The sequence below is a fragment of the Rhinolophus sinicus genome, linkage group LG15, assembly GCF_036562045.2.
Source record: "Rhinolophus sinicus isolate RSC01 linkage group LG15, ASM3656204v1, whole genome shotgun sequence".
NCBI classification, from domain to species: domain Eukaryota; kingdom Metazoa; phylum Chordata; class Mammalia; order Chiroptera; family Rhinolophidae; genus Rhinolophus; species Rhinolophus sinicus.
Window position 1 is genome coordinate 29,943,830 of NC_133764.1, and position 13,475 is coordinate 29,957,304.

The 13,475-nt window shown below is 49.3% G+C and overlaps 1 protein-coding gene across 1 annotated transcript in view; it reads right to left on the reverse strand.

Annotated features, from left to right (window-relative positions):
• The window catches only part of PRKCA (protein kinase C alpha), a 383,486-nt gene that overhangs the window by 47,904 nt on the left and 322,107 nt on the right, over window positions 1–13,475 (reverse strand). The window contains exons 9-11 of the mRNA XM_019732863.2: window positions 3,685–3,819; window positions 2,637–2,810; window positions 381–472 (exon numbers count right to left, since the gene is read on the reverse strand). Of these exons, the coding sequence (XP_019588422.1) occupies window positions 381–472; window positions 2,637–2,810; window positions 3,685–3,819 (401 nt within the window). The remainder of the gene's footprint in view (window positions 1–380; window positions 473–2,636; window positions 2,811–3,684; window positions 3,820–13,475) is intronic.

Below are 13,475 nucleotides of genomic sequence, written 5' to 3' on the forward strand. Positions count from 1 at the left end.
CACAACTGTCGAGTGACTACTCCCCTGTGAGGTCAGATGGCGAGCGAGCGAGTGCCCTGAGGGCAGGGAGCCACACAGCCCTTTCACACTCCCGTGTCTGGGGCCCTGCAAACCGTGGGTGTGCAAGCCATGTGTTCCTAAATGAGCGGCTGACCCAATGAACAAGGGTGGAATTGGGCGACCAGGGGATATTCCAGCATCTCCAATTTACGGGAAGGACACTAAACTGCTCCTTAGGAAATTTCATAGATGGACCCTGCCCTTGAATCTGACCCCCAGGAGGTTACAGCGTTCCACCCCACTTTCACATGTCACCCAGCAGACGTGCCCAGCTGGAAGTATTCTGTGTCTAAATGAAGGGACTTAAAAAAGATACTCACACTGCTTGTGGCTCCTTGAATTTCCCCACTTGCTGAATGTGGTACATGAGGTCCCCGCCGTTCACGTACTCCATGACGAAGTACAGCCGATCCTGAAGGCCAAGATTCCACACGTGAGCAGGGCTCCTCCCCGGGCACCGTGGCTCCTCTCTTTACTGACTGTGCTTTGCTTTCTCATTAGTAAAACGTGGGCCGCACTGACTGATCTGCTCAGCGGAGCCCTTCGACTCTTTTTCCCCAAGTAAAGCGTAAGTCATAAACGTGTTTGCACGAGGGCCTTGGAAAGTAGGAAGTCATTACATAACTCGGAAAGAACGTCTCTCTGTCGACGTGTCAGCCCCCTTCTGGTTACGTATGTTCCCTATGAAAGCAATGGCCTTAAAAAGTCTTCCCTTTTCTCCTACACACATAATATGTTTCTAAGTTAGGGACAGTGTGAAGAACCCACGTGGGCCTATTCTTTAATTTGAACTAGTGCGTCTGGTTTGCCATGTCTAGGGGACATGCCAGAGTAAGGTAGTAATGTGTTTAACTGGATGCTTCCGAAAAGAAATCTTGTGAATTAGGTTGGGCTTATACATTATAAACGCTCAATGACATTTACTGTGGGGGAAGGGACTGTAAATGGGGAGGCGGATCAAATGTGCTGTTGCTTCCATGAGATGCCCAAATATTGTTTTTGATGTCGGTCATTGGCATGCCAAGTGTTGGGCCTGCAAAGAGCATGCATCACAGAAGCAAACAAATCTGCATATTTATGGGGACATTACGCTGGGACAGATGGGGAGACCCAAGGGCTTTGACCGTGAAGTAACTAACAACACAGCACGCAGCGGTAAAAGCTGACCTCTGTTCTCTTCTAGAAAACATCGCCGTTTCACAGAGGTTATTGAACATTAAAGTGTTGCACAGGGACAAAAAAAGGAAGCTGCTGCTAATAGCCAGGAAATGGTTCTGGGAGCTTCGATCTCTAGCTTCCCTGTAATAAACTCCAATTTCATCTTTATTTCTCTGCTTTGTAGTTTTTTGGAGCTTAATCAGTGTAACCAGGGTTACAGAATCCGGGCTGGGATTCAAGCCATGGTTCTCTCTTCCTAGCGTATTGCTCTTCCCTCCTCGGGGTTACTGAGAGCTGCCGGGAGCAGGGCGCTGTCCCGGCCGCCAGTGCTCGGCTAATACGCAGTAGCTGGCGCCTGTCCCTACAGGCCCACTGCCCATCCTGGTGGTGTGGCTGCACTGCCATTTTGAGATTCTAAAATCTGAGAGCATGGAAGCGTGCTTCCCAAGAGATTTTAAAGGGAGACATAAAACAGAAAGTCAATTTCTAGCCAACGGGAAGATGCAGATAGTAATAATCACAACAGTAACAATTACAGCTACTGATATGGAGTCACCTCTTAAAAGGGACACAGCTGCCTCACTGAGGTGCCATCTTGATGTTTATATTTCTTGCAGGCCACTTGCAAGCACCTTGGCCCCCAAACCAGCTGCTCAGTGCTTTGGAATTGTTTTCATCCTCTGGTTAGTTGTACCATCTGACAGGGTTCAGCAAACTTTTCCCGTAAAAGGCCAGACGGTAAACATGTTAGTCTTTGTGTGTGTCTTGCAACTAAACAATTCTGCCTTCGTAGCATGAAACAGCTGTAGATGACAGGTAAATGAATGAGCCTAGCTGTGTTCCGAAAAAAACTATTTATGACACTGATATTTGAATTTCATCTAATTTTCACGTCATGAATTATTATTATTATTATTATTATTATTATTATTAAACCTTTCTTAGAGCTCATGGACGGCATGGAACTGGCCATTTTGCCAACCTGTGCTGTGTGCATTAAAAAGAACACTGTTTTATGAAATCGAGTTTCCTCATGTTCCAGTGTAGTCCTTGGCAGCTGGATTCGTTGTCTTAAAGGGCGAGGACTGAGTTATTTTCTGTGTTTGGATCTCTAAGTCTTAGCACGTTGCCTGGCATGACATAAATATTTGCTGAATTAAATGGAATTAAGGCCAAGTCTGTAAGCAGGGTACATCACAGAGAGGGGACGCTCCAAATTTCCCAGTGGCACAAGACTGAGAGGTTCGGTCACCTCTGCTTGGGAGGGTAGAAACAGGGCTGAGCGGCCCCCAGGTTGTGCCTTTCTCCAGCTGTCTCCACAGGAGTCAGGTTGACTCAGACGCTGAGAGCACCTGGGTTCAGGGGCAGCCCTTGAGTACACGCTGTGTGCTGTACCCCCCTCTCCCCGGGGTCCTTACCACCGTCTGGAAGCAGGAGTGCAGCTGCGTCAGGAACGGGGGCTTGTCAAGCAGGGCCAGGACTCGCTTCTCCACCATGGTGCACTCCACGTCGTCATCCTGAATCACCACATCCTTCTTGAGGATTTTGATGGCGTACAGTTCTTCCGTGCCCTTCCTGTCCGCAAGCATCACCTGGGAGCAGACACAGGGCAACCTGAAAACTTGTAGGCATTTGTTTGGTGCTGGGGGTGGGGAGGAACCAGGGCGGGTGACAGTTCAAAGTGCATGTGATTATGTAAATGTGTGGTATCAAAATATTCGTTAAGTTCTACTTCATGGGCAAACTGACGTAGGGCCGGCCGTTGCAAATTAAATTCCTCCAGCACTGCCTCATTTCTCAGCTGCCAAAATGTGTACGCTGTGCAGGCAGTTGCCACACGATGGCGCTGTTGCAGCTGCTCGAAGGAATATGCAACATGAACCTCATTCCGTCTTGAATTATGCACATTTTCTAGGAGCATCCTGGCAAAAATGTGACTGATCTTTCTTAACGTCTCACCAGTCAGGAACTGAGACAATGAAAAAGGCAGGGTCGAAATCAGTTTCTGGACATATCCTGAGATTTGGGGCCAGAGAAGCCAAATGTAAATATACAGGCGGATGGCTAAAGAAACCCAGTTCAGAAGCTCTGAATTATTACATCTGCTTACTACAAGTCAACATTTAATTCTTGGTTGTGAAAATTAGTCATTCAACCCACGTTGTGAAGCACGTTGCCTGGCGTGATATAAATGTTTGCCGAATTAAACGGAATTAATGCCAAGTCTCTAAGTAGGGAGCCCCCCCAGAGAGGGGGCTCTTGCTTTGGATACCTTCTGAACACGGAAATAGTGACGCACAGTGGACCCCCCTGTAGGTTTTTGGATGTAGTTGTTTTCAATGAAATGATACATCTCAGAAATGTGTACAGAGAGAAACCTAAAGGGCCGCTCTGGAAACCTCCAGGAGAACACGATCCCAGTATGCTGTGCAAAACCCGCCACTTCGCAGAGGACTTCCCTCTTACCTTCCCAAAACTCCCCTTCCCCAGCACCATGAGGAAATTGAAGTCGGTGAGTTTCACTCTGTCAAGGTTGTTGGAAAGTTGCCTCCACTCTGAAGGGCTGATTACTTTGTTACCAGCGGGGCCAAGCTTGGCTTTCTAAAGAACAAGCACACAAGTAAAAACAATCAGTCATTTTTCCCAGGGAAAAGATTGATAGAAAAGGTAACTAAGCTTGATGCCAGCTGGGAGGTGGAAGGTGGAATGGGGAGAAAAGGAACCTGAGGATGCTATACTCACCCTGAGGGCAACATTTGCAAAGTACCAAAAAATTGCCCTTACCATTCAAGAGACAACTCTTTATATATTTAATCCAAACTCAAGTCATGGGACTCTGCCAAGAGCAGGCTGGTTCTCATTCTGGGATGTAAAAGTTAACTTCCTGGGGAAACCAGTGCTTTGTGACACTTAACATAAAAGAAAGAAACGGTGTGCTGATGTTTCCTCATTTGTAGATTGTCCAATTTAAGATTAATCTGCATAAAAAAAACTTGGACCCATGCAAAAAGACAGAATAGTGCCCTCTGGTGGGATGATTTATTGCTACTTTAAAAACACAGTAAGAAGCAGTGTTTTTTGTAAGTCGAGAGTTGAGCTCATGAAAAGAAATGGTGATAAGCCTGAGACAGTTTTCACAGGAAACACACACCGCCCTTTGAGCCCGAAGAATACTTGGTCAGTGACATGTGAATTACCAAAAGGAGTTTTTATAAATTACACTCATGCCACACAAAGGCCTGGGGAGACCAGGCCCTCATCATCTCTCTCATGGGGGAGTTAGAGTCTCCCATGAAAGGTGAAAAGTAAGAGGGGGCTCAGCAGAAAAGGAGAGGCAGATGGGATCACACTGGAACATCTCAAGAGTCAGCAAAGGAGCCAGTGGAGAAAGTGGAGGAGCCTGGAGTGGTGGAGCAGCTCCCGCACAGACTGCATTTTGAAATCTGCCTGGCAGTGAGGGCGCCAGCTGCCGGACATTCAGCTGATGAAAAGGCCAGGAACCTGAGGCCATGGCCCTGGGTCACACGGCCAAGACTCTTGCTTTGGATATGTTCTCAATGACAGGCTGCGCCCCTCTCCCCAATGCAGCAGATGTGGCTAAGAGCAGCTCTGAGCTTTGGAGCAGGTGCCAAGATGTCCCTCAATGCAGTTCCCAGGAACATGCACAGGAGGCAAAGAAGGCCGTCAAGGGGCCTTATTACTCGGTCAGAACACTGGCACCATTGGGTCTTAGCTCTTGGGGGAACAGGTGGAATTGGACACTTTCTTTAGTAGCACAGAAGGCTTTCAAGGAATCATCCATACTCCCTCTTTGAGCAACAGTGTCCCTTCACCACACAATTACCGAGGGAGCTGCCTTGTGCCAGGCTGTTGAAGGAACTTTGCCGTAGCAGAACGCACCCCCATCCGCTGTCTTTGGATCCCCAGCCCTAACACAGAGCTTGGCACAGGGTGTGCCCTCAACATTTTGGCTGAATGAGTAAAGAAAAGAGGGCAGACCATATTCATTAGATGCTGTGCCATGAGGCAATGCTTTTCTCTGATAAAATAACTGGTTCGTATAGGGATCCAACCTCACAGTTGAGCGCGCCCCCTGAAGCAAAGACATTATGATATGGGGAGAGATGGCCCCAACAGTTTTGCTTCAAGGCTGAAAGTATTTCGTATAGTTGTACTGTACTCCTATTGGCAGTGCATGGTGGGAAATACCTGGGAAGTTGGGGGTCTCCTGGAAACACTGACAGTCTATAAAGACAAAACCTTTACTGCAATGGTACATAAATTGGCCTCCCCTTCACAAAGGATGGAAGGCATTTTCAGACAGACTTGGGAGAAAGCGCCAGGACGTAATCATTTGGGTTCCATCAGAACTACCCTCAAATTCACGGCCAGCCCTGCCCTCCACACAGTTGTCTCCAGGAATAGTTCCAAGTTGAGAAGCTTTCTGGTTTGTCTCTAACTTTAAATGAATAATCAGGAAGTTCAAGGCTGCCACTCAACTCTGCTCTTCCGATTTATAAAGAGAGAAAACCATTACCAGAAAGAGGCACAAAGAGATTACTTTTATTTTATCGGGAACTTCACAATAATATCTGAAAATATCCAGACATGACGGACTCACTGCCCTGGGTGCTTGAAACAGGTGAAGAGCATTTTCACCTGTGAAGTGGACTGTGGTCCTGACCAGATGTTCCTGACTCACTGGTGTCCCTAAACAGTCACTGCACCTCCAACACACTTCAACAGCACAGACAGTGCAGGAGGGGACGTGGGTTGATGGAGGCGCCGGGGCTGATGGAGGCGCTGGGGCTGATGGAGGCGTTTGGGATGATGGAGACGCTGGGGTTGATGGAGGCGCGGGGTGATGGAGGCGCTGGGGCTGATGGAGGCGTTGGGGCTGATGGAGGTGTTGGGGCTGATGGAGGTGCTGGGGCTGATGGAGGCGCTGGGGCTGCCGGAGGTGCTGGGGCTGATGGAGGCATTGGGGATGATGGAGGCGCTCCAGCCCATGGAGGTGCCAGGGTTGATGGAAGCACTCGAGCTGATGGAGGCGCCCGCCTCCAGAATAGAGATGGCGGCTTTTATACACATGCACTTACTGCCTTTATCGGGGGCCACAACCCAAGCAACAGGGGCTGTGTGAGTTTTGTGCTATAACCTTAGTATAGTTACCCGGACAAGGTATTCCCTATAGTCAAGCTAAAAGGGATGTAAATGCAAAAAAAAGAAAAAGAAAAAAAAAGCAAAAAAGCATTTGAGTGCTTCTGAACCAAACTGCAATGCTTGGAAATCAACCCCGAAAGGTTTGGGAGGAAGATGGGCAGAGGAGACTCCTGTTCCCAGGACGTGAAGCAGGACAGAGCACCAGAGCAGCGAGCGGGTCTGTATAGTTACCCCGCCAATGAGAGTGGCTTGCCTTCCACGTTTCCCTGCAGAATACGCTTCCAGAGCCATTTCCACGCTGCCCCCTGCACGCCTTGCAGCCACCTCCAATACTGAGTTTTCAAACGCAGCTCTTCTGTGGTCAAGAATTCCATGATAGCAAGATCTCCGTGGTCTGGGCCTGACTTGGGGCAAGTCCCTCTGTCAACCTGGGTCTAAAGGGGGCCTGTGGGCAGGGAAGGCCCAGGGACCCCAGGAGGCTGGCTCCACAGCTGGGGCCTTGGCCTCCAGGCCACTCTCAGCACCACCTCTTCTTGCCAGTTCCCACCCTTCCTTGGTTCACCGCTCCCTTCCGAGCTGCCTGAGTGCAGTCTTGCTGGGGACTGCCTGCAATGTGCCCCTGACCTTGACCTTGGCCTGGCTGACTTTTGCCCTCCTCCAGGTTCCAGCTCACGTGCTATTCCTTCAGTTAACCCCTTCTCCCAAATTCCCTGCTCTTCTCCCTCACAACTCCTGGTCTTTTCTTTTTCAGATGCAACTTATAAATATTTATTTATGGTGTGTTTATTTGTTTAACGCCTCTTTCAACCTCACTGTCAGCAGGTGATGCCAAATCTACCTTCAGATTTGTCCAGAATCTGCCCTTTACTCGGGGCCTCCACCTTCACTACCTCTGTGGCTGAGGTGGCCCCAATTCAGTGACCTTCTTTTGTTTGCTGTGTCCTGGCTTGTACCCTGCCCCCTTCCCCTGGAGGAATCCTGTTCAGTGGGACCCTGCCCTGGTCCCCTGGACCCTGGGCTTCCCATCTGGCAGAGAAACGAGGCCGAGTCCTCACAACGGATGAGGAGGAGACAGACTCGTAGCTGGGCTCTGTCTCTGGCCTTAGCACCCACCACTCTCTGGCCCTCCGTCCCAGCCACGCCAGCCTCGCTCCTGCCTCTGGTCTTTGGTGGCCCTTCCCATAGGGACCATGTTGTCCATTCACCCACAAAATCCAACTCACGCAATGCCTCTCAGTTTCCCTGCTGCCTCCTCTGAACTGCCATTTCCAACCCGTGTAGACACTGTCTGTGCCCGCCCACATGCCCTGAGCTTTCGGCCTGCACACCTGTGCCCCTGAGGCCATCTGAGGGTTCTATTCCAGCCTCTCCTGCACAGCCTGCCCCACAGTAACTTCCGCAGGACCCCCCAGTGTGCCCACCGTGGTAACCAGCTGGAGACCCAGCACGCCCTTAGCTGGCTTCCTTTCCACCCTGAGTCACACTCCGATTCCCTCTTGGGATCCCTTCCCAAATGAATACCTTGCTCTCAAAACACTGTGGCAGAACTGGCTTCCGGGGAAGCTGAACAAACACACATACCTTATTCCTGGATTTACTGCCTTTATCGGGGGCCACAGCCCAAGCAGCCAGGCTGAACTCCTGGAAGGTAGGGACCACCTCACTGATCTTTGTAATCCTTAGACCAAGCACTGCACCGGGCTCATAATTACACACTCACTGAATACTTTGTTCACTTATTCATTCAAAAACATATGTCCTCATTAAATACTAGGACTGACAGAATTCGAAGAGACCAAATCATAAAATCAAAATCATATTTGCAGCCAGTACTGGACAGACTGATGACAGATGTTAATACAGAAAAGCAGTTGTTACCTGGGAGGGCCTTTCAGAGAATTGCTCCTGAGCTCTGCAAGTGGGTGTTTATGTGTCACGGGAACTCCTTCCCTCAAGCAGTCACTCGTCACACTGGGACACCACCCAGGAGTGCGTGAAGGAGGCCCTGCCTTTGGGGGCCACACAGTAACCCGCCCCCCAAGAGGCCACGCCAGACTGGAGGTGGGGTGGCAAGGGGTACTCCCCCGATGAGGGGTCCTGCCTGCCCCAGGCCCAGCTGGGGTCTCTGACTGAAGAGCAATGGTGGCGGAGCCTCTAAGCTGACCATTTCTTTCTTGGAGCTTTTTAAGGGGTTGTTTGGCAACAGGTCTCCCAGCAGGGCAGAGACCTGCCCCTCCCAGCTTGCATATTTGTTGACATAATTCTGGTTGTCACACATGTAACTCAGATTTCACCAGGAGGACACATAAAATCAGTATATTTGGAGGATAAAGCTGAAGCCGATAGCCTAACCACAGAGATTTCAGCAAACTCACGGAGGCACCAGAATCAGCGCGCTGACGTCCGTTCCTAGAGCGATGCAAACACTACCCCCCACCCCACCCCATAGTACCGCCGAGGTTCGGGGTTTGTGAGCAGATGGGGCTGGAACCACAGAGGAGGAAGAGGAGCGGGATGTCCCCTGAGATTCAGAGCAGAGAGAACATCGGCTGGGGCGCATATTAGCCCGCTGGGAACACTGCTGGCTGAACAATCCCAAATCTTCCGTTTCATCCCACTCGTCGGCACTAGTCACATACAGAAAGTGGGTGGAGGCTCAGGCTTGGAGCCGTCGTCGAGGGCATAGGCTCTGAGGCTGCGGGCATAGCACCCTCCCACGAAGCCCTCCTACACCCCCTGCAGGTGGGATGCCCTCTCAGCTCTGACCATGTCTGTTAACATTTGCCGAGCGCAGCGGCCGAGCGCTCCGGGTGTGAACCCCGACCTTGCCACACACACTGTCTGACTGTGGCCACGGACAAGTCCCTCTCTGGTCCTTCAGCTGTAAGATGGCAGATCTGGCGGCTGCTCTTGTCACCGGGTGTTTGGGAGGAGTCGGTATGAGAAAGCTGGGCACAGGAACTGCACCTGGCGAGGGCTCAGGGCTCGGTACCTGTTACTACTTCTTCCTGCTCTGCTCGGTTTTCTCACGAGCGCCTAGCGGCACCCTGGCCCTGCGTTCAGCACACATTTGTTGTTGAAAAAACATGGGTCCTCATGTGCCTTAGAACATCTGTTCGTTTATTCCTCAAATACCTGTCAAGTCCCAGCCATGGGGAGACCCGGTCAACACGAAGGAGCCTCTTCTCTGAGGCCTGTGCAGCCCAAGGTACCATGGTCCACACCCCGCTACTCAAAGTGTGGTTCGCGACATCACGTGGGGACTTGTCATAAACGCTGACTCTCGGGCCCTATCCCACTTCTACTCAATCAGAACAAGCTTTTTTCTAACAAGACCCCAAAGGGATTCCCGTGCACATGTAAGTTGGAGATGTACTGGTCTGAGACACTCAGAATATTCCTCCAAGTGCAAACATCCCCCTCAGAGTCAATGATCCCAAGACCCTTTGCACCTTCAACAAACTTCAGCTGTCATATAAAATCAATGGCACCTCTGTGAAGAGCCCCCGGTTTGGATTCCAAAGAGTTTGGATCAAATCTCAGCCTCACTCACATTTGCTGTGTGACTCTGGGTAGTTACACTGCCTCTCTGAGCCTCAGCCTCTTCATCTGTTACTCAGTGGTAATAAAACCTCCATATCCCTGGGCTACGCTGAAGGTGAAATGGGGGATCCTTTGCGAAAGCCCCCCAGAAAGTGCCTCCCATCACACCCTTCGCCCTGTCTTCTTTCCTTTGCTCCTCCCCCAGACTCTCGCATACCTGTTTCCTGACTGTGGAATGAAGGCCTCTGTGAGCCACTGCGGGTCACCTGGGTCAGGGTTTTGCCTGGCTGACTCACAGACCAGAAACCCTATGGCCCACGGTTATATGTCGACCTGCACACAGGCTCTGTAGGAGCTTGGGACCCATCGGGAAGCTGACGCACATCCCTGGGGGCTTCCAGGCTCCAATGCCCCTGGGGGGTGGGGCAGGAGAGGAACCGGGAAGGAGCGCCAGCTGCTCACCCTGATTTCGGAGCATCTTCTGTAGCCCCCTAAGGGGCGAGGACTGAAGGAAAACACCCTGACTTATTAAAATGGCATAGAAAGTTTTTAAAGATGAAATAAAAATGAAGACTATGATATGTAGTGTTGCAAAATAGAATCCAGTGACTAAATGCTGAAGACTTAGCATGTTTTTAAAATAAAAAATTAGACTAAAACTCAGCATGGCTTACTGGCTATGACGCAACAACTCAGAATCCAGGATTTTGTGTTTCCTTGAAAGAGGGCACATTAGCATTAGGTCAAGCCTGGCATCGTGATGCCAACTGGATTACCAGGTTGTGAGAATAGGCAGTGTTCCCTCCCCATCGGAAAAGTCACTCATAGTCGACGTGCGTCTCATTTTATACAAGAGCTGTTCTTGAAAAGTCATAACAGTTTGCAATCATTGAAGGTGTTCTCAAGTTAAAGGATTCCTAGGGTGGCATTTCTGTAGAGCGCCTCATGCAAAGTTAATTTGAATATTGCAAATACACACTCTTGGAGGTGGGGGCGAAGGCGTGCCATGTGTGTGACACCTGTGTCTGAGGGCTGTCTGTGTGGACTGTGAGAGGCTCTCCACATTCCGCTCACTAATGGGGCTTTTCAAATTCAAATCGAGAGGTGGCCATGCCAAACTACAATGCCCTGTGTCTATGAGGGATCAGATTGCGGGAGACACTCATTTTCTAGTCGGTTGCACCATTTGCAACTGCTGAGATGTGCCCATCTGACCTACAGTGACGGCAATTCCAAGTGGTTTGACCTAATACCGTACACACTCAGCACTGTTTGCATTCTGTATCATGATCATATGTTAGCTTTGGTTATGTGGGAAAACAGACCGAATAAAGACACGGGAGGAAGTGCAGTCACCGATCGCGGGCCCCTAATACAATGGCACCCGGCCTACCAAGCACTTCTGAGAGGTGCTGACTTGTCTGCAGTAGGAACCCAGACCCAAAGATGCATCTTCAATAAGAATGATGCAGAGACTTAAAAATAATTCCGAGTCTCCCAGTGGGTCCAGCCGATAATGACGGAACCTTTGGATGACTCTGAAGCACGCTGTGCTGTTTCACTCCACTCCACTGTAACTGTGTCCATTCGTACCCATTTTGTGACTATGTGTTCAGTACTAGCATATGTCCTAGCCTAATAGAAACCATGGCTTTGAAGAATATGTTTTTCAAAGATGTTTGCAAAGCGTAGAGAGATGAACCTCACAACAACAGAAGGTTCTTTCTGCGTCTAAGATTCCGAGGGTAGACAGGCCAATGGTGACCGACTGCAGGAGCAAATGAAGAATTGTGGATTTCTTTCACACCTTTTCTTCTACCATGAAAATGTTCCATATCCAGGGCTTATGGGAACAAACAGTGACAACACCAGAACAGATGGTGTTTCAGTGCTGCTCCACCGGCCACAGAAATAGCAAGGCCATATATAACCAAGGACCTCAGAACGGCATCTAACATGGAAGGTAACTATGTTTCACCTGTACCCACTGCAACATTAGTTAAATCAAGTGGCATGCAGAGAAGAAAGTCCCAAAGGAACCGGGGAGGCGTTTGAATGGTTCCATGTATGGAGTACAGCCTGTGCACACGGCATCGATTACCTCCCACTCAGTAACCAGGCGACGGGGTTAAGATAATACTACCTAATGAGCATCGACGTCCCCTGGGCAGTACAGCCGGGGTAAATAAAATGCCCGCGGTTCTCTGGCTAAATAATTTGTCATCTTCTGGAACATGCCGAGCGTGCTTACTGCCTGAGGGCCTTTGCACTTTCTGCTTCCTCTGACCCAGACACAGGATGCTTTCCAGTGTCTGCACAGGGGATGATTCAACCCCGAGCTTCCCCAGCGCTCTATTCAACCCTGTTGTCCCCTTCCGGTGGTGTGCATTCCCTCACACTCTTCTCACGGCCTATTATGTATTCCTCTTTCTCCCTCCACTGGAAGTGAAGGGACCTCATCTGTTCGGTTCACTGATGTGTCTCCAGGAGAGTATGGGGTATGGCGGTCCTCAAATACTTTTAGAATGAATGGAAAAATGTGTTCATGGGGAAGGCAATGACTTCTAATATACAACTTTTTAAAAAGCAGAGTTATTGCTTTTAAATAATTTCTATAACAATGCTTCTTCTTGCTATAAAAGTATTACATGTTCATTTTAGAAAATATAACAGGTATGGATAAGTAAACAAAGAAAACAATTTAAGATATCCATAATTTTATCACCTAGAGATAATCATTGTTAACATTGTAGTGAGTAATCTTCTAATTCTTTTAGTTTCTTTGTTTCCTTCTCTGACCAATGTAGAATTATATTGTTTCCCCTTCATATGATGTAAACTGTTTATGTCATAAGCACTCTTCTTGATTTTAGTGACTGCATAATGCCCCACTGTGTGGCTCTACTGCAGTTGATTTAACCATTCCCCTACTGTTGGACACCTAGGTTGTTCCAAGTTTTCAGTTTTTGAATACATGCAGATAAATAGTTTTGTATTCCAATCTCTATGCACATCCCCCTTCTCCCCAGGATGTGGAGTTCCTGATGTGGAACTGCCAGGTTGAGAGGCATAGATATTGCAAAGGCTGGTGCATGAGGCCAGACATTTTAATCTGACCATGCAGTCAATGAGAAAAGGGAGACACCCAAAGAACCATGGCAGCCTGACACCTTAAGGCAGGCTCTTGGTTTCTTTTAGGTCCTGTGTCTAATTTCATGGTTGGAATTTCTAACAGTACTTCTCTTTCAGATTTGGCAATCCAATCTGCAACTGTAACCTGGAGGCATGGGGCCAGGTGATGCCTCCCATACACCTGTGTTAGCACCTGCCGACTGGATTTTCTCTGGAGTCGGGACTCACAGGTGAACAGCAAATCACAACTCTGCATCATTCATTCTCCTGCTGGCAACTGCAGGGGTGGGGGGGAGAGGGTCTCAGAACCACAGACTGTCAGCCACAAGAGGTCCTTGGGAAGATCAGACCTGCCTTTGGTACAGGTGAAGACACTGAGAACTAACTCACTACCTACAGCCACTGAGCAGGGTCGGGAA